The sequence below is a fragment of the Phoenix dactylifera genome, chromosome 1, assembly GCF_009389715.1.
Source record: "Phoenix dactylifera cultivar Barhee BC4 chromosome 1, palm_55x_up_171113_PBpolish2nd_filt_p, whole genome shotgun sequence".
NCBI classification, from domain to species: Eukaryota; Viridiplantae; Streptophyta; class Magnoliopsida; order Arecales; family Arecaceae; genus Phoenix; species Phoenix dactylifera.
In genome coordinates this window covers 13,884,612-13,906,533 of record NC_052392.1, presented here as the reverse complement: position 1 = coordinate 13,906,533, position 21,922 = coordinate 13,884,612, and the positions used below count along the sequence as shown (strand labels likewise).

At 37.1% G+C, this 21,922-nt stretch overlaps 1 protein-coding gene across 2 annotated transcripts; it reads left to right on the top strand.

Moving 5' to 3' along the window:
* Positions 1–1,033: 1,033 nt before the first annotated feature.
* LOC120103900 lies at positions 1,034–21,647 on the top strand. 2 transcript variants are annotated; one of them, XM_039127244.1, is made up of 12 exons: positions 1,034–2,045; positions 3,126–3,258; positions 3,335–3,437; positions 5,054–5,177; positions 6,197–6,262; positions 6,541–6,579; positions 7,477–7,557; positions 7,715–7,762; positions 14,137–14,187; positions 14,289–14,357; positions 20,484–20,726; positions 20,989–21,647. In XM_039127244.1, the coding sequence occupies exons 1-12, from the start codon at positions 1,887–1,889 to the stop codon at positions 21,238–21,240; spliced, it is 1,368 nt and encodes a 455-aa protein (XP_038983172.1). In that variant the 5' UTR covers positions 1,034–1,886; the 3' UTR covers positions 21,241–21,647. The 2 variants fall into 2 exon arrangements, with proteins under 2 accessions (XP_038983172.1, XP_038983176.1); XM_039127248.1 differs by having other exon boundaries at positions 1,035–2,045; positions 3,129–3,258; positions 20,989–21,557.
* The last annotated feature ends 275 nt before the right edge of the window (positions 21,648–21,922 follow it).

The following is a 21,922-nucleotide window of genomic DNA, read 5'->3' as shown; positions in this document are numbered from 1 at the left end:
TATCTTGAATAGTAACCACCCAATTATGGGCTTGTGATGCAAAATCAATGCGAGCAAACTATAGCAGTTGGAGCCAGCTCTTTATGGAAGGCTTCTATTAGATATTATTAAGCTATGGCTAACATGGTTGGTCATTCATTTGGCCATCAGTTACTTTCGAGTCTCCATTAATTTTTGGGTTGAAGGTGATCCGATAATAACTATTACACGGATTTTTAACAAGAGAGATTTAAATTACCTTTAGCCTCACAATATTCTCCTAATATGACAAATTCTCACTCATTCATTTTTTAGTTTCTCATATTTTCTGAGAGGGCACTCAAGTCATTGACCTTCTTGCAACTATTGAGCTTAGCGAGCCTAAAAGTCGGACTACTTCTCATTGATGTTTCCCTTAAAATCTCAGTCAATGCTTCTAATTCTGTGTTTCAAAAAATGATTAAGAGATATAGGAAAGCAGGACTATCACATTGGACCTAAACAATATGTGATAGCAAAGTTTTGAAATGAAATATATACCCATGAAATGACTATTAATCTCTGTAACACGAGGCTTAAAACCACTCTTGACTCGTACTTGTACATGCGACCACCTTTAATATAAGTGGGGCCCATATAAAAAAGACATGCACCATTCCAGTGGCATGCAAGTCAAAAAATTGCAAACCCTACGTGTACAGGTAGTTCTAAGTATCTAACCTTCCTTAAAGATTATGTCGTAGATCAGCATTAGATACACCACCCAAGCGATAATAATCAACTCCAAACTTATATTTCAAAATAACAATTGACTATTATTTTTAAGGTATTTATATAAAATAGAGAGAATGATGATTCCTTTAAACTTAACTTATATCTGCAAAAAAAAAAAAAACAAGACTACTTAAGTTGTCTAAAAACTCAAACAAGCAAGTTAATCCAAATTTAAAAAAAATAATCATAAGATTTTTTTTTTTTTTTGGTTGCATAGGGTCAACCATTCCCCCCTATAAATTACGTCCTCTTTCAGCTAGCCAGTATCTACGACACATAATGGTCTGTTTTGTAAACAATTCGTATGCTCGGGCATTGGCGTTCGAGTAGTCGAGCCAGCGAGCGAAAAGAAAGAGAACGCCACCGGCCCAGCCCCTCTCCCCTCTCTCTCTCTTCCTCTCGCGTCTCTGCCCTTCCTTCGCTTCCCTTCCCTCCCTTTTTTTCTCTCTTTCAAACCCTAGACCTCCGCCCAAAACCCTAACGAATCCCCCTCTTCTCCCGTCGTTCCGCGCGGATTTTGAATCCATCCGAGCTCCTTTCCCACGCATCCGAACGCCCCCCTCCCCCAACGCCTGCCCCCTCCCCGCGAGATCCCGTGCCCTAACTCAGCTGATTCCGGCGACTGGTCCGGGTCGAAAACCCTCGTCGAATTCGCCCCGGAATCCCGTCTCGCCGCCTCGTGGCCCGTTTTTCGGCTCGGGGAGTGGAGATTTTTTTTCGAAAAGGTGGCGCCTTGGTGGTTGCTGTCTTGGTTCGTTCGAAACTAGGGCATCATTGGATAGGAGAAACCTCGTGTATTTCCGCCCTGTTCGCCCCTTTCTCCAATTGGGTTCGAAGTTTTCTGAGTCGGTCTTCTAGGGTTTCCGTTGTTTCGAGCCTGTTGTTTGAACTGCGTCGTGTTGCATTGAAGCTGGTGGGCTCTGTTCTATCGGAAGATGTTGTGAATGGCGAGCCCTCGTGCTCGCAGGGAAGTTGGATGCTTGTGAGCGGTTCGAAGTGGGTTTTGGAGTCGGTATCGCGGGGTGAATTGAGTCTTGGCGATTGGTTACGAGTCTAGTGCTGCAATGGAGGTGCTGGCGGCGGCAGCCTGAGCAGTGGAGCGAGGTTGGTATCTGAAGGGAGATGAAGTGGACATGAGTAGGCTGTCATTTAGGCCTCGTCCCCTTGACATCCACAAGAAGCTTCCAATCGTCAAATCCATCAAGGACTTTGAGGATGATGATGTACCTGCAACCGTCGCTTCCACCCGCAACTCCCAGCTGCTCCGGCTTGCTTCTGACACTGACAATGAGGTAATGCTGCTCCCTACTTGACTGTTGTTTTTGAATTCGGGGCTTGGAGTTTGGTGTTGATGCTTGGTTTGCTTTAATGGCATTGCAACCATCGTAACAAGTGACTTAAACCCTTTGTTTGAATTGTGATGGCCAACTCTGGGGTCAACTGTGTCTCTGGTATTGGAGAGACATTGTAGTGGTGTCCTTAAATTATCTCTGTATTGAATGGGGAATAAGGTTGAGCAAGAAAAAAGCATTCACCCAGTGTGTGATAGTATATGGGCGTGAGGGACAAAGTTTTCAAATACTTGGGATAATCGAGGATGGGTTCTTTAGAGATTGGACATGTATAGGACAGAAATGATGGGATCTGGTAGTGCATCAGTTGTTTTCCAGTGTCATATAATCACATTTCATGATCTTCCAATGACATTGTTGATGGATTGGCAGGAAATGATGTTACTGGGATAGCTTTGTTTTTGACATTTGCTTATCATAATAGGGCTTTCATATCTTTTTTGTTATTTTCTATTATCTTCTGCTAACACCACTAGACATGTTAGAAGAAGGGTTTCTTTCTTTCTTTTCTTTTTAGTTTTTGAGAAGAGGCTTTATTTTCAGTAAATCTTTTAAATTTTAATTTCTGGTTTGCATCTTCTTCTTCATCATCTTTTCTTAGAAAACTAAGTTATAGCCTTAAGGCCCTTAATAACTCTACCCTTTTTTTAATTTGCTTTAGCTTGAAATGCTTACTAACTTTCCAACTGAATGTTATTTGTGGTGAATATGTCTTGCCTTTACCTTTACATTTGCCTTTCCATTTCTCTGTGCATCTTGTTTGATTTTGCCATTTTCAGTCTTCCTTGTCTTTATATGTGACTATGATATGTATATATGAACCTCTAAAATTGCCTGAAGCTGATGTTTATATTATCTTTGATTTGTAGCAGTGATCCATTCTGCTATTAAATGTTGTCTTTTAGATATCATGCAGTCACATGCTTGATACATGTAATGAAATCTCTACATAGTCAAAATGTGGTAAATGCACATCTGATCTGATAGAGTGACTATCTGATATGATAATATTGCTTTTAGCAGGTGCATCCAACTTTTGGAAAGAAAAGTTCTCAAGAGATACCCACTCCACAATTTAGTATTGTGGCGACATATGAAAGAGATTATGCTCGCACCTTTACACAACCAACATCGTATTTACGTGCAAGAGGATGTATGATACTAATGCTGTTTTCAAAGTTATTTTCATCATAAGGGTCCTTTTTCTGAGCATTGATTACTGTTTGCAGCCAGGGCTGAGATTGGTGAGTTTGTTGAGTACGACTTGGACAATGAGGATGAGGACTGGCTTGAAGAGTTTAACAACGAGAGAAAGATACTTACACCTGAAAAGTAAAACTGAAACTCTATACCTAAATTGACCAAAGATCTCGTTGTGGAGTTAGTGATATTTTATTTTTTATATGTCTTATTGCATTGTGTTTACAAGTGTATTTCTAGTAACAAATTGTCAGAGCTCAAATCATGATATAAATATTTGCATTTTAGTTAATTATAGATAATCAATAGCATTTTTTTCTTAATGAAAATTTTCTTCCTGTTGTTTAAAACTCACCATTTTCTTCATATGAGCTCCTTTAAGCATGAAACAACTCCTTTTACTTCTTTCTGAACTTCTTTTTTTGAACTAGCATTTGAGGCTTATAGTCGGCGGATAAGGTAAAAAATAGTAGAGGAGGGGTGAAAGACCATCATGGATGGAAGAAGCTATATGAAAAATTTAGTTCTAGAATTAGACTCTTCATAAGGTAGTTTTTTTACAATATTATGCGAGTTGTTGGATGGCATCAAATGCCTGAAAACTACTTAGTTGACTAACAATTATTGGCACATAACAAAGGCTGCTGTCTGACCTAGATGAGATATTATAGTAATGATCCCTAAATGATCATGACTCTTACCCAGCATAACCCATTTCTGACTCAAGTCCAGCCTGAAATAGATTACATGATCCATAAGTAGTGCAAACTGAATGCTTGGATGGAACCGAAGAAGATTTGGCGAACGAAGAAAAAGGTCAAAGGGTTTATTATTGACAAAGTAAAAGGAGGTTATTCAGTAGCCATCGCAGGTTTCATTTGGTTGACTTGGATTATATTTGTCCTACCTTTTTGCTCCAGTTAACCTTTATTTGTCGTTAAATCAAATTAAATGATCAAGGTCTCAAGATTTTGCTAAAGAACTTAGTTAAATAGTTGTGCAATAAATGGGATGAAGAGGAGTTTGCATGCTCAAGTGGTGCTACTCACCTTCCCACCATTGGAAGAAAGGAAAAGAACTACTTTTATATATAAAATTAATAATTTCTATAAATAAAGAGGGAGTGAAATGCTACATATTAAGCATTGTTAGATTATGCTTCTAAAATGATGAGTTTGTCAATGAGATATCCACATTTTATGACAATATTGGCATCTGCTCTTTAAATCCTTCTTGATAACCTTTTCTGTGCTTTAACTATTAGCTGACATCTATGAATGTTTTTGCTCCTTTGTCAATTGATGGGTGTATTACAGTTCATAGGTAATAGTACAATATGGTTCACATTGCAGTCTGACCATTTGCATATTTTTCTAATGCATCGAGAATCACCTGTTTTCATCATGTGTACACTTTTGGCAATAAGTCTTCAGGATGGAATTTGTTGATAGATCAATAGAAGCACTTTTTAAGAATTATAGCTGCACAGAGACATGCTGGTTTTATGAATTCAACAATGTCACTTGTTCATAGATGGGATTTATGAATTTAGACAAAATTTGACATCATCTTCTATCGAATAGCATTCATTTTGTTTGTAGAATGAGACAGTACTTAATTGCTAGAAATGCAATATTTGTTACACACACAACATATTTGGTGTGAGGAATGGGCTTTTTCTTTGTAGATTATTCATCACATATTCCCATTCCTTGTTCTAATGATCATGCAAATACATTTTGATCCAGGTTTGAGACCCTTCTGTTTAAGTTGGAGGTGTTGGATCACAAAATTCGAGAAAAAGCAGGAGTTATAATGCCCACCTTTGTATCACCTATTCCTGTTCTTTTGAAGCTAGATGCTGCAGCTGAGGTGATGCACTTTTAAATTTTATGGAGCAGCATTTATGTCATTCCAGTACTAGCTATAAATTGAATTTGCATGATGTTTTTTGTTTCTCTGTTCTTTAAGAAGCTCTAAATGTAAGGCAGTATTCTTCATGATATTGGCCACATTTCTGATCCCTATTTGCATTTCATTAGGTTGGTCTGGTATGAGAAGCACTATGATTTTGTCAACCCAAAAAAGCTTCTTGTGTTAAAGTGGCCATATCCCATGCGCACTTGATTATCTTTTCTGGTTATTGCAATCTAGCAATCCATTGTGCCTGATACCTATATATAAGAAGTTTCTAAAACTTCTACCTACTACTAAAGTCTGGCTCTTATGATAACTTATCAAAAGAAATGGTTACTTTTGGATTTATAGCGTTGGAATCTTTGTCAGAACATGTGGTAGTTAACCACAATCAGTCATCCTTATTCAACTATTTGGCAAAAAGACTATTGTTCTATATCTTGTAAAAATATTTTATAGGAATTTTGCAGTTTTCTATCTATGGAACTAAAGCCTCTATGACCTCTTCAGAGGATACATGTCTTAGCTAAATCTTCCATTGGCATACATTCATAATGTGCATTTTTTGCTACATATCCATATCTCCGATCATTTCTTGTTTGTGGACAAATTACATGTTGAAATCTTGAGAAATGAATAATCCATTTTTATAAGCAAAGAGAATGCAATTTACCATTTGCAGATGCTGGGAGGACCTAGTTTTCTTTATTGTTATTTTTTACTGATTGATCTCAAAAGTAGTTTGATAATTCTCCTTGTACTTTTTATCTCAGCATGCATTTTTTTATTGAAACAAGTTCAAGAATGCATATGAATGAGAAACTTAGCTGGTAGTTAATCTTTAGGTGTTTATTCAGCTGCTCGTGTGGCATAATAATAAGACCTCAAATTTTCTGTTGGTTTTCAAACTTTTATAGATGTGAATTTTGTCCTATAATCTTTTTGCTATTGCTTATAGCTTCCTCATTTTGCAGGCTTTGCAATCTCTATCTGTAAGATTTGCAGTTTTCCAGTCTGTATATAACTATTGGAAAGGAAAGGTATATTTCATGTTATAAAACCGTGAGAAGTCTTGATGAACATGTTTCTTTAACAAAAATTATCTCATTGTCAACTTCATAAATTCATTTTTTCTAATTTTTATTTTTTTTTTTGTTGCAATTGTGGATATCTTTTTGCAAGCATACCCTAGAATGGTTGATTGCAAATGCATTAACTTTCATATAGTCTCTTTTTACTGAAGATATTGATTTTGCTAAATTTTCAGCGCTTTGTCTTTCTTTCCATTCTCATGCATGGCTTATTTATGTCTTATCAGCGAGAGCGATGGCAAAAACCTATTCTGCGGTGCTTGCAGGTGAGGCCCATCACCTTGTTGGATGTAAGATGTATCAAAGCGGTTCATTTTTGTTAGGTGGACTATGCATGTATGATTGATCAACCTTGCACATGAAGTTATATTGTTTTGCTATTCTCTAGTTCATGAAATAACTCTTATTGGTTCATTATCATTCCTTTTCTAAAGCTATCTTTTAGTGATGTACAGCATTAGATGGAGTAGCCTATATTCTTGTTGTTCAAATTTATTGTGCCTCTAGTTTCTTTCTTTAATTTTTTGTGCTCGTTGTTTTCACATAGCTTATCTGAATGATGGAATATTAAACACCATTTTTTTATTTGAATGTGTTCTAATAAAGATTTACTTTGTTTAAAAGGATCGGTGCTATCAAGAATCTTAAAATTCTGAAAATGTTGCTCAGACACTTATTACATAAAAAAATGGAATTAATATTCTACAAAAATACCTTTTTCTTGAAGCCTGCATAGGTTTATGCAGAGATGTATATTTAATTCTACCTTTTCTCCATCAATATCATCAAGTGTGTTAGTGGAATTGCATTTGCTTTTTCATGGTCTTAAGGTACATATTTAATGCTTATTCTGGTTTGCTGGATATGTTAGCGTTGCTGCTCTAGTTTCTTTTTCCTTTCTCTGTAGCTTTGCTGTTTTTAAATCTCTGATAAAAATATTCCATTTGTATTTTTGAGATGAGAAAGCTGCATAAAACATGAAATTAACAAGAATGAATTAAATTACTGTATTCTTCAATCTATTCCATGGTGTTCTGTTCAGCTGACCAAGTTGGTTAAAATTTAAATTCTTATTTCGCTCCTATGGTGATCTTTTAGCATAACCGCCTTCTGAAAAAGATTCAGGTGGCCTGATGATGCCTGTATTTTTTGTGCTTGCACAGCCTCCTCCACCAGTTAATGATACAAATCCTTACAATGTGTTCAGACCTAGGGAAAAGGTGCACCGTCTTCACACAAGAAGGGTAGGTGCTATAGTTTGAATATTATTGTAAATGCTTATTGACTCTATGAGAAGTGCTAAAAGCATCCTTTTGTTTCAACCATATTTTTGCACATTAATCAAGGGCAAGAATTTATTTTCTGTGGCCAGTCTGATCTTTTCTCCTTTTCGTTTTTCAGATACAAAGGAGAGAGAATAATGTTCAGTCATTTGAAAAAATTCGCCAGGTGAGGTCCTTGTTTCTTTTCACTTCATATATCAATTGACTTAGGGTAACATACTTTTCTACATAGACGAAGTCTGGATGATTCTTCCTTGTAAACAAGGACCTGCTTTGGGGTGGGGTGGGGTTCTAAGATGAAATGAATTTAAATAATAAAAATGTCAGTTAGATGAAGAAGGAACCTGCTTTCTGTCCATTGATCTGGGCCCTACATTTATTTATTTATTTTTTTGTTGAAGTTCATATGCATTTGATACCCATTGCTTTCTACGCCCTTTTCTATATCTTTCTCCACTGGGTAAAGAAGCTTCTTTTTAGTTGGTTTATGTTCAAAGTTTAGCTTTGAAGGGTTACGTAAAGTATTACTGTTTGTCTCTAGAGTAATCTATCACATATCATTTAAAATTGTGTATCGACGTTGGAGCATATTGTCAGATAACAATTAACATCTATGTCTTTTGTCAACAATTGGTGGCCGGAATTTGGGTTGTAGAGTTTGGTCTTTTAGGCGGCATCTGGTATGCCCTCATGTAGGAGGATAATCGGCAGTTTTGTTTATTATATGAATGTAACCTTCTATCGGTCCTCTATGAAAGAAAGGGTTGCTTAAAAAAGTTTGATTGCAGCCTATTAGTATACTAATGCATTTAATTTGGGTGTAGAAGATTTTTGATGAAGTATCTTTTGGTACTTTCTGATGCTATGTACTTGCTTGATGTGTAGAAAGTAGAAAAATGTTAACTGCTTTTAAAGGAAATTTAGATATTTACCTATATTGACATTACAAAAGTTCATCAGAAGAAACACTTCTGAGGTAGTTCTATGTAAAGTTAACCCTTGCATTTAGAAGAGGACCTTCTCCTTCTTGGATGCATAATCTTAAATAACATGATTGGCAATACGAGATTCCTATCTGTCAACTTGCCTCCGGTGTTTTGTGGCAGGTCCTTCTCTTGTCTAAAAGTTTCTTTCAAGGAATGATTCCATGTCAAGTTGAGAGATTAAGCATTCCTCAAAGTTTGATGGATAATGCCTTGGTTGGCCCTCCGTGTCGGATAGTGTAACAAAGGTCATTAAAGATCTTGTTATCTCTAAGATGGCGGCAACATTCCTATTTCATGTGATCCGAATGTTGAGTAGGAAGAATGAAATGGATCTTCCAGATGCACATGGACGTTGAGGTCTTTACATCTTTTTTAAAGTGATTTTCACAGGTCCTATGGATTTCAATGTGTGAAGGAAATTAAACCTGAAAAATTGCCTAGTCAAGTGGAAGAGTGGTTTCGTATGTTGCCTTCCCTATCTTATGGCAAATAAAAATATCGACTAGATTAGAAGATTACGGCTGCCTATACTATCCTCTAATAAGCATCGCATTTGCTGAACTCCTAGTTTAGTTATATATTGCATGCAGTTGCTCTGTGTGTCGTGTGTGTGCCTACACCGTCCTCTCATGTGCATCACATATGCTGGTCTCGAGTTTAGTTAGTGTTGTATGTGTGCGTAGAGTTGGGCACTGGGCCGGGCCGCCCACGGCCCGGCACGGCCCGGCACGAAGCGGGCCGTGCCTGGCACGGCCCGCTTGCTACAGTACCGGGCCGTGCCTGGCACGACCCATTTAAGGGGGCCGTGCTGGGTCACGGGTTTCTGGCCCGCGGGCCGAGCCCGGCACGGCCCGCTTCGGGCCTGGGCCGGCACGGCCCATAAGGGCCTGGGCCGGGCCAGGCACGGCCCGTCTCCATAAAAATTAATGCTTCATAAATTTTTTTAATAAATTAATAAATATTGAATCTAAGGATTTATTAATATAAAGCCACCTTAATGGTGGGGGGTTTGGCATAGACCCCTACCAGTTTATTAATTTAAATCAAAATGGTACATGAAGGGAGGTTTGGACCTTGGTCTGATCTCCAGAATACAATAAGAAAAGGCCGAGGTTTGGACCTTGGTCTGACCTCCAGAATACAATAAAAATGTACAATTATAAAAAATTAAGAAATCTTACTAATCATCAGTGATTCAGTGAATCAGTATTCACTCTTCAGTAGTGTTTGTATCATCATCATCAGAAGATGTTGTATTATGTCCACCTTTATCTTGAAGTCTTGCCTCAGCATCCAACCAATCTTTGAAGCAGAGAAGCATCTCCACCGTTTCGCCTGTCATCCTACTTCTCTTTTCGTCAAGAACACGCCGACCTGCACTAAAAGCGGATTCCGATGCTACCGTGGACATCGGCACAGCTAAAATATCGCGTGCAATTGCAGACATAACAGGATATTGATTTTTAACACTCTTCCACCAAGTTAATACATCTAGATTCTCTATTTGATTTTCATCATATGCAGACTGAAGATCATTTCGTAAATAAAATTCTAGTTCACTACTTAAAGATGAAGATAAACTTGAAGCATGTGTGTGTTTTCTCTGTGCAATGAATGAAAAAATAGATGACGAACGAGAACTACTAGAAGAAGAAATAGAGGTTTGTACGGAAAATCTAGATCCACGAATTTTTTCATCATATATAGCATAAATATCATAAAGAAGTTGTTTTACCTCATTTTTAGCAGGTTCAGGATCTTGATTCATATTTTCACAGTATGCATCAAGTAAAATTAGCACGCCATTTAATTTAACTCTAGGATCAAATACAGCAGCTAAGTTATGCATAGGACATATCTTGTCCCAATACTCATTCCATTTAGATTCCATTAGGTCAATAATAGGCATTAAAACATCATCATATCTATGTTCTGCAAATTTTTGACTAATTATATATGCTTGTTGTAAAAATGAACATGAAGTTGGATAATAAATACCAGAAAGAACATTGGTAGCATTATAAAACTAAGCAAAAAATCTTTCAAAATTTTTTCTTTATTCCAATCAGTTTCAGTCAATGTAAAGCCTAATCCACGATCATTAATATATGCACTTAATAAGTTTTTATATGGGTATGCATCATGTATCATGCTATATGTTGAGTTCCAACGAGTAATTACATCAAGTTTAAATTTTTTAAAACGTTTACCATGATTTATACATAGTTCCTTAAATTCTTGAAGTCTTGATCTTGAAGCATGAATAAAAGAAACTGCATTTCTAATTTTTGAAATCACATCTTGAATCATGCCCATGCCAGCTTGAACAGAAAGATTTAAGATATGACATGCACATCTAATATGCAATAAATTTTCATCTAACATGGGATGCAATGAGTCTTTTAATAATGCAACAGTAGAATTATTATTAGATGCATTTTCAAAAGTAATAGACATAATTTTATCATTAATATTATATGAACATGCAGTTTGATAAATGACATTTGAAATTTGTTGCCCAGAATGTGGAAAATCAAAAGCACGAAAAGCAAGAATACGTTTATTTAATTGCCAATCATTATCAATATAATGAGCAGTAATGGCAATAAAACAATTACTACCTACAGATGCTGACCAAATATCAGAAGTTAATGAAATTTTTACATTTAAAGTAGAAAGTGTTTCAATTAAACTTTGTCTCATTGCTAAAAAGTTAGTCATAGCTACTCTTCTAAATGTACGCCTACTAGTTCTTTTGTAAGCAGGTTGTAGGTTTAATTGAACATATTCTTCAAAATTAAAAGATTCACATAAACTAAAAGGTAATTCATCCTTTAACTATCCATTTTACAAGTGCTTTTCTTTGATTTTCATGATTATATGCAAAATTACCTACAAGTAATCCCCCTTGTATATTAAGGGTACTTTGAGTTTGAGCATGAGAATCATGCATCCTATGACTCTCTTGATGTCTTTTTAAATGCCCTGTTCCCCCACTACTACTACAACTATAAAGTTTGGCACATTTTTTACATTTAGCTTTCCAGACTCCATCAACCATAACTCTATCAAATTCATTCCATACAGCACTAGTCCTCTTACGAGAAGAGATTTGATCTTCACTCGGTTCACTAGTTCTAGAGGAACTAGGAACATGGGGTTGGGGATTAGTTTCTTCTCCCTCAGAAACAGGAGGAATGCCAAACTGACTTTCCTCAAAAGATGACATATCTAAATTGATGAATTCAAAAAATAAAAACTAACCACAAGGAGGAATTGAGTAGAGGGTCGGAGGGCAGAGGCAGAGCCGAGATTATGAGCTTCCTCTTGTGCTCTCAACAGGAGTGACCTTCTCTTCTCAACAGGAACCTCCTCTTGTGTAGCACTTGAACACTTGCTAAATGCAAACTAAAAATTAAATTGCTAGAAGAGCACTTTAGAAGAGAGAAATAATAGTAGTAGAGAAGGAGAGAATAGTTGGTTTGGTGTGGTGAGAATGAGGGAGGAAAGGGCTATTTATAGAAGCCCAAATTTTTTTCCCAAAATACCCCTCAATTTAGCCGGGACTGTTGGGAGGGGCAAATTTGGAAATTTCCCAAAATAGCCGTTGGAAACGGCTATTTTTCTCCCCCCTCTCCAGACGGGCCGTGCCAGGCACGGCCCGGCCCGCCAATAGATGGGCCTGGGGCCGGGCCGGGCTTCCGTTCGGTGCTGAACGGGCCGTGCCCGGCACGGCCCATTTAGACCTCGGGTCCGGTGGGCCTGGGCCGGCCCGGCACGGCCCGATGCCCAAGTCTATGTGTGTGTGTGCATGCGAGAGAGAGAGAGAGAGAGAGAGAGAGAGAGAGAGAAGGGTGTTGTGTCATGTATTTAGCTTGCAGGTGGTGTAATTACTGGTTCAATTTCAATGTTCAGAAAAAATGAATTAAAATTTGGATATAACTTTGATAACTATTATAAGAAGACTGAAGATTAAAAAAAAAGTGAAATATATAACTTGGATAATTCCTATAAGTAGACTGGAAAGGCAATAATAACAAATAATAGTTTATCCACCACTACTAGCAACAACAATAACATCATAAATTTGTAATACCTGATTATGTCATAAATAAGAACAATTATTCTTAAAATTAGAAATTATCAAACAATCTATGGATAATTCAAATGTATAGGAGTAGTTGGATAATCATTCAGACAGCTAAAGATTCATCTATGTATAGAAACTTAAACTAAAATGGATAATATTGTCATTGTGATGCGTGGAAAGGGAAGTGGAAGGGAGTTCGCTTATAAAGTTTTATGAATTGAGGAAAAGAAATTCAATTCTGTCTGACCTATCTGTATATAATCTTAGTTCAAGAAAAGAACACCAAACCTGGTGTTTAACTATAAGAATTGCATCCAATTTCTAATAGACTACCATGCAAAATAAACTAGGAATTTTTTTATTTTGTTGAGACTGCAAAATCTTCTCGGTGCTGACACGTGCTCTTGTTTGCAGCATAGCAAAATGGTTGGTTAGTTCTGTAAATTGGTTCTTATGTGCATTTTTCTTGTGGAAATTAATGACGATCTGATTTGCATCACCCTCCCCAGTTTGGTGACTTGTCTTTGAGCTTAAATCCATGCACAAGAAACTCAGTGCTTGATGATACAAAGTCTATCTTCACATGGAGTGGTCTTGATTGTAATTGTTTTTATTTTCCTTATGTGATGCATGTCAATGGGTTAGAATATCTAATTATTATTTCCAAATTTAAGCACTGACTACGGTGGGTTTTTTAATCTGTCACAACTCCATGCTTAGCATTTTGGACCTTATGTTGATCTCTTATCTGCTCATCTATGACCTCTGCTTTGCCACTGGATCCTCCAAGATGAGGAATGGGCCTTGAGTGCAATACACCACTAAGAGTCAAGTCATATACCATCTCAGGACTATGGCATGTGGAATTACAACTTGTTGAATATATACATCTCCATCCTGTGTTAGAAACTTATCACATAGCATGGATTTATTTTATGCCATGTGATAGATTTGTTAAAGTTTTTTTTATTTCCTTATCTACCTATAAGTAGATGGATATGAAGCATGACTAATTAACTTTCTAGGCATCATGACATCTACCAATAGGTATCTCAAGATGCAACAAATTTAACAGAGACAAACTATGCTCTTAAAGCATGGAATAGCAATATACGACTCACCCTTTGCCTTTCCACTATCAACAAATTGCATCTTTTTGTAGAGTTCACCCACAATCTTGGTCCCATTCGTATATATTACTTGTGATATCTATAAATGGACTGTTGGCTTCACTGGATGTTAGACATTATTATTTTCGTCCAGTTCTACATATAAATATAGATGACTAAGAGATGAGCCTTCTAGGATCTTCTGCTTTACCTTAAGATCAGTAATACATTCTTCTCATTAATTATTTCATTTTTTCACAGAAAGAAGTTGTGTTCTGGTGCAGTTCCTTGAAAATTTTATATGATGTTAGTTGTGATGCTCACCATCCTTGAATTGAAATTTAATCTGTTTCAGGTTAGACGTAACTTAGACCAGGCCAAAACAGTATTGGAGGCTTTGATTAAGGTTTCTTACTGCAAACACTTATTTACACCTCAGAATTTTAATTTTTATCCAATGGCTTTTGAAGATCAAGAGGAATCATATTCTAACATATTTATTTTCAGAGGGAAGAGAAGAAGCGAGTGGTGATGGAGTGTGAGGTCAGCCTTCAACGCATTCAATTGAAGTACAAGGTAGGTCCTAACGTTGTATTCCTGTCTTTCGTGTTTGTTTGCTATTTCTAGTATAAGATTTTCACTCAGAAAATTCTATTATAATTTGTTTGCATTGTTATCTCTTAGTAATTCTTGTTGGTTACATCACTTAAAACACTTTTTGTAATCAACTGTTTTGGAGTCCTGCATCAAGAAGTTTGGTGAGTATAAGAAAATTCACAACTGACTAACAAGATAGCATAAACTAAAGTCCTGAGAATTTTGGATCGACCAGGCATGCATATATATATATATATATATATATATATATATATATATATATATATATATATATATCGTAAGTATGGTGCCACTAGTGGACTTTTTTTTATGTATTTGCCTTAACCAATAGGTCACTATGTCAGAACCAAATCATGTCATATTTCTATTAGAATCATGGCTGGCCACAGTGAGATTATTATGGGGTGATGTTTATGTGTTTAGTAATCCTTTTGGTGGTGGAATAAATATGTATTTTATATATCTTCTTCACTTTTTATTTTTTAGATAGACATTTGTTGATGCAATTTTAAGGAAGAATATATATATATATATATATATTGTAAGTATGGTGCCACTAGTGGACTTTTTTATATGTATTTGCCTTAACCAATAGGTCACTATGTCAGAACCAAATCATGTCATATTTCTATTAGAATCATGGCTGGCCACAGTGAGATTATTATGTGGTGATGTTTATGTATTTAGTAATCCTTTTGGTGGTGGAATAAATATGTATTTTATATATTTTCTTCACTTTTTATTTTTATTTTTTAGATAGACATTTGTTGACGCAATTTTAAGGAAGATCCTCTGTTCAGTTTTTATTCCTAAATTGAAGGTTAAATGACACGATTTACTTGGTAGCATTGATGGTAGTATGGGCTCAGGTGTCACAAAAAGTTGCAATTCTATTACATATAGGTAGAATCGACACTTAATGTTTGAATAATTAGGTCTCAAGGATATTAAGACTCAGTAATAAATGCCTTGCATATCATTCTAAGCATTGAAATGAATAATAATAGGAGTCTCAGGTGGGGTAGCAATTGGTTATGTTTGGATCAGATACAGCCATATCACGCCCAAACCCAAATTAGATGTGCCAAACCCAAAGCTAGACCCAAACCAAAACCTAATTTACAACCATTGACACGAATCCAATAGTGGACTCAACCAGTTGCTGAGGGAGAGAATGAGTCACCACTAATTGGTATCCTCTTATCCGCAGCACCAACATTCACTTGCACATCATTTCTACATTCATTGCAAGAGGAAGGGAATAACCCTAGGACGCTTTTCAGAGAGGTAAAGGTGATCGGAGTCATTTCGAAATTTAGATGTGTAAATGAGGAGACAAATATTGAACCATTTACGTGTGAAGACACACACATGATATGAAATGATCAGGCTAGGTCTTGGGTTGTTTTGGCCTGTACAGCTTTACTGAAGCTGATTAGGTAAGGTCTCTGGTCTGTTTTTTCAATCCCAACCACAGTTTATTGAACCAACTTTTCAGATCCAAAACCTATGTTCTGTATCATTTGGTTTGAGTTATAGTGTGTGCCGGGTGGTCAACCCCCAGTGTATCTGTCAATGAGACGGTGACAAGTTTCAGAAACTTTATTTTTATGTATTATGTATTACCATGGACTGCATAAGTCACCATTCTCATGAACTACTGTTAGGAAAGTGAAGTACGGGAAGATCGGTTTTTGAAAGGAGGCATATTTTGTTGGAGAAGTTAAATGGGAGAAACAAAAGCTTTACGAGATATTTATTTGGTGCTTTGGTGGATGTATACTTGGACTCTGGTTTTACCAAACTTTTGTCATTGTCACCATATTACAATACAAAGGGAACTTATGGGGATTTCAAGACCTCACTAGAATGTTGGTAAATTCAGTATTTGGAAAGCATGAGTAAGACATGATGTTATCAAGACAACTTTTTAAAGATTGAATCCTCTTATATTGTCTTTTCTTATAATGTCAGGCTTCTTTATGTGACACATATTTGGGAACCGGTTTTCTTCACATAATCGAGTCATATATATTGTTGATCTTGTTTTTAGAAAGTCACCATTATCACAATAAAGAGAGAAGATCTTGAAAGGGCTGTGAACTAGATATTGTTGGAGTGTCTTAGATATGTCTGTCAATGGGAAGGCTCTGTGTTGGAAAATTAAGGCCTGGGATTGGAACATCTTTTTCAAATAGCTTTGAATTTGAGAGGAAAGTAAGGGAGTCTAAATGAATATTTCATGTAAAAGATGCAGTTTTCTGACCATTGGAGAACTAAAGTTCCAAAGAAATCAATGCCATGTGTATTTTGGGAGTTCCTTTCGAATTTGCCTGTGCTGAAACTTGGCCTGTAGGGAAGTGGTGTTTGCATGATCCTGTTTTCTCTCCTGCGCATGTGTGGGTGGTTGGGGTGGTATCATCTTTCATATATTATTTTAATGAACTACTTTGAATGCCTTCAGGACATGTAGGTGCAGTGATTACTAACAAGATGAAAGTCTGCAAGTCTTCTAATGCTCAATTTACATTCCAAATAATATCATCAATGTTGAGGTGGTGGAAGTTGCTCCAGTAGGTTGACATCAGGTTGGTTCTTGTGTCAGCTATTCTTGGAGACTCCACCTGGAGACTCCACTTGTTATACATTTTTGTAGTATCACCAAGGTGCAGATTTGGCAGGGAAAATCTGTTGCCAAGTCCATTTGTAGCTTAAGCTTATTGGTAGTCTTGCTATAATGCATATTGCAATGAAATATCTATCTTTAATTATTTTTATTTAGTATGTCAAGTTGGAAGAAATGAAGTTGACACTGTGAAGTTTCCCTTTGAGGATTTTCTTTCAAAATATGTATTAGGCCATCATTCATGAGTGACAGCTCTTAGATGTATCACCCTAAATGTCTCATCATCCTTTAACTTCTATTTACCACCATATTCAAGGAGAAGACAAGGAATCAGTTATTGATCTTTTGTTATATTGTAAGATGAGATAATAGATTTGGAGGTTCTTAATTCATCAAGAGACAAGAGTGAAATGGTTATCTTTGGATACCTTGGAGGTTATCTTTGGGTGGCATGGTTAGTTTAGAGTGGAAGTTATATGCAGATATTTGAAGACAAATACTCGGCTCACAAAAAAAAAAAAAGGTAAAAAATGATTATTAGGCTACTTAGATCTATTTTACTTCATGTTCATTTAAGTACCTGAGGACTTCATCAAGTAATTGAAAAGGAGTAGATATCATCTCTTCTAATGGATCTTGACGCCGGTAGGACTTTGCGTAGACAATCAGCTTACTAATTGACATCTGTTAGTATATAACTAAGACTACATGTCCTGATATGACTCTGAAGCTCTGTTCAGCAACACAGGCTTCAAGTATAACAGTAAGGGCCAGACTCCTTCAGTTACAGTAATTCTTGTTGATGGTATACAGCCTAGCATAGAGACCCATTCAGGTCATACGGGTTGGCACATTTGGCCCATCACCTGAAAACAAAATAGTCAAAATGGGACCCTAATTAGTAAAATATAAAACCATTCTAACCCTTTGCAGCTGACAGTTCAACTGCTCAAACTATTTGAACCATTCCAATTCAAATGTTGGACCAGATTATATGATTATTTTAAAATAATCCTTATATATCTGCCCTAACACTCGTTTCTTTCCCATCTGTGTTTTCAGGCATGCTCCTCTCATAGATTCTCTGCCTTGTTCCCTTTGGAGCTTTCTCTTGCTTCAGCCTGCTCTAGTGGTGTCCCAAACAATGAAGCCCGCCACGCTTTGTGGCCATAAAATTCATGAAGAGAAGGATCAGCTAGATCCTCTTCTTCCACTCTCTTCTCCCCTTCTAGTTTGAAACGATAAGGCAACAGGTATTTGGTAGGAGGAATTAGATCAAAATAGGAAGGGAAAGAGAGTTCCCTTATATGGTGCTTGGGTCTAGTAACCATGTTTGAACTGCAACGGAACTGGAATCCTGCAACTCAGCCACCATGGGTTTGCTGGATCAACAGGTTCCAAACATTGATGTGATCTCCCATTTCCATTAAGATGGTTGTCAACTTGTAATCCCTTTCACCTTGCTCTATCATCAAAATATTTCTTCTTGTTCCTTCTAGCAAATATTCTTAGCAAATTTCCATTTTTATATCCAGTTACTCCCCCCGCGGAGCTTTATTATTTCCTAATATGAAGTAATTATTGGTCTTTAACTAAAAAACTATGTTACATGGACATTAACATCCATCTCCTAGAACCCGTTTCAAATACATACCTGAATTAGAAATGTGTCAGATACTTGGATACTTATTAAAAAAATTCTTTATGTTAACTTTTATTATTTCTAAGATTGATCAAGAATGTAAATTTTAAAATAACTTTATAAAATATCATTTCCAAAAAGTCCTTAAGTTCATGTTGGAATTTTGGATGAGAAACATACACATTAGAAAACCTTAACGTATGATGTTTTCTTTTATGCATTGTTTTAATATATGTTTTTAATTAAAATTATTCTCCATCTCTCCTTTTTCCCTCCTGCTGAGCCAGATACTTGGACACATGTGGAAATCTGATTCTTGTGCCCATATCTATGCAACACTGCTTAAATATATCATGGTCGGGGAGTTTTTAAATCCAAATAGCTATTCGAGAGGTTTTATTGCATTTATATCAGTTAAAATGATCCAGATTGCAGTTATGATCTAAGCCTCCTTATAATATATGGAGGGATAGATTACTTATATATGATCCAGCAAGGAGAATGATGTTAGCTAATAACTAATACAACCAACCCAAAGAGACTAACATGCTTTGGGTAGGTTCAATTTTAGTCATGTATCAAGACCACGTGCCTACTCATTTTTGCCTGTATTGATACACTCATATATTGGAAAATATGGGATAGCATGTGCTTATATGAGTCATTATCAATACTGCTCATCGATACTGTAGCCAAGGAAACAGTGGTGTTGGGTTGCAACTTAGAATATGTCACAGACATGGTACGAGATAACATGAAATCCATGGAATCTTTGATGGAGACAAGAAGTGGATCTTTGGCTTATAACTCCTGCCTTTCAGATGGGTGCAGTTTCCTATATCAGACATTGCTCTTTTCTTAGTCATAACTTCTTCATAAGCTTGGGGGAGCTATGCTTGTTCCTCCCATTTGCATTAGCTTATATTATGTGACCAATATGGTAGGTTTGTGTCCTCATCAATTGACCTTTCAGGTTCTAGGACTAACCGTTCTCATTGTAGGGAACTGGCCCCAATTTAAAGAGAAATTGGTATCAGTTTGAGAGCTTTCAAATAGCTGGGCCAAGACTTGATGGTTATGTTTATATCAGGTCGAGAGCTTGCCGAAAACATCCTCAGGCACTAGTAAAACAGACTTTTGTGGAGATGTGCTAAGCATTTGAGGTGCTAGGACTACTAGTATTTGTGCCAAGTGTGTGGTTCAAATTTCAAACATTGCTGACTGAATTTTTTTTTTTCTTTTTGTTGTGTGTGTGTTGGGGGGGGGGGGGGGGGGGGGTTATGGGAGTGGGGGAGCATACTTGTAGGCCTGTTCCATGGAATTACATTAATGTTTCTCATTCTTGTGAGTGATTTGATCTAGGGGCAAGAAATATGTTTGAAGGTTTTATTTTGAAGGTTTTATGGTTGCTAGAAATCTTGTTATTTCTCCTATGAGATTATCATCATGGCAAGGGCATTTAGGCCATCAGGAATCTTGTTATTTCCTATGAGGTCTTCAACAATGCCAGAAAAAGTTGGATGTCCTCTACTTATGCTCCTAGTCCATCAGTATGGTGGACTCTATTGCAAAGAGGTGGCGTGGCCTCACAACACATGGATCTTTTGTCCTTGTCGACGGTTTCCGCTTTGTGCTTGTGTTTACATTGTTTTCTGATAGAATTCAACCAATTCAAAATAAATTCCAATTGCATTGTGGATCAAGGGTTCAGTTAGCCTTTATTATGTGTTGAGAATGTACATTATATCTAAAAGCTAGTGCTTGCTGTGATTATATCAATGTACCAGTTTGATAGTGGCTTCAAACTATTTTTCAGCATGAGGCACAGCTTGTTGAAGATAGGACAGCATTGCCAGGCTTCATTCCAGCCCCATGCAAGTTTGGCTCAAGCGAAGATGATCTTATGGACTCAGATGACACGACAAATGGTCGTCCACATGCTTGGCCCACTGCTGTTCATTTGCAGCCTGTTGATTCCAAGATGGCGATGGTCCCTCCAGGCCGCATGAGGCAAGATTTGAAACGGGGGCCTCTGCGAAATGGATGGCTACATAAGATGGTATGCTACCTTCTATCAATGTTTCTCCATTGTTCCACTACATGTTTTCAACGAAGTTTCAAAAGTTGCTCGGATGCTGTTTCTGTTTGTTGTCTAAGTAGCTTGTCTTGTGAGGAAAAAAAGAAAAGAAGAAAAGGTCATCCTCAAAAATTGGGGACTTCTGATGTATTGAACTCAATAGTAGAGACTACATTGTCGATTCTTTTAGTTCATTTTTCTCACAATTTTTTGTTGCATTTCATTATATTTGATGTCAATGCAGGACCCAGATGAGCCGGTATTGTTATTCACTCGAGGCGTGGACCCAGGCAAGCTAGCTGCTTCGGGCATTGTGCAGCCACCAGATCCACCAATCGAGAATGGTTCAGTGGCGCCTCCATATCGCTTCCATGGGAGGATTGGCCGAGGAGGACGCATTATCTTTGACCGATGGAACCCTCTTCACCGAGCTCCACTTGACCGTGAATGCTCTCCATATGCATTGCCAAATCCCCTGCCACCACCAAACGGTTGAACCTGTGCTGCTTGCTCTTCGTTTCCAATGTTTCAGCTGCAGAGATGAATTGTTTCGGAACATTTGGCCGAAGGGACCTCTTAGCTCTCGAGATGCTATCTGGTCTTGGGTTTAACTCGAGCATTAGAATGTCATGAAGTCTGGATTCAGTCATCTTTGCAGCAAGGGCCTGGGGAGGCTGCCTCATTGATGGGTGTGGCTTGGCATGGGCTCGTTTGAATCTAGCAAGTTTGGGCCTTATGCACTCCAAGTCCAGCCTGACCCACCATTGTACAATTATTCACATCCCAAGATGAAAAGCCAGTTCATTATTTTCCCCAACAATTGCCCCATTTTTGGCTTGTAAGCTTCGGTATAATGTCATGCTCTTGCCCCTCAATTGAAAATTGCTTATTGCTTCCCTGATAGTGAAATAGACAAGAAACTGAACTCCACTGTGTCATTGCAGGACATCTAGACAAAGTCTCGCAGGAAAACCATCAAAAGGGATGGAAACAAAAAGGTAAAGCAAACAAAAGAAACCAAACCGAATTAAAAATCAGTAATTGGTACATTGTTTGTCCCAAAGGCCAACTTGATTACTCAGGTTAGGCAAGTAGACAGGCTACTGGCGTATCCATAAAATAAAGTGATAATAGGGTTTGCAGGATGAACCTGTAGGATGGCAAAATAATAAAGTGAT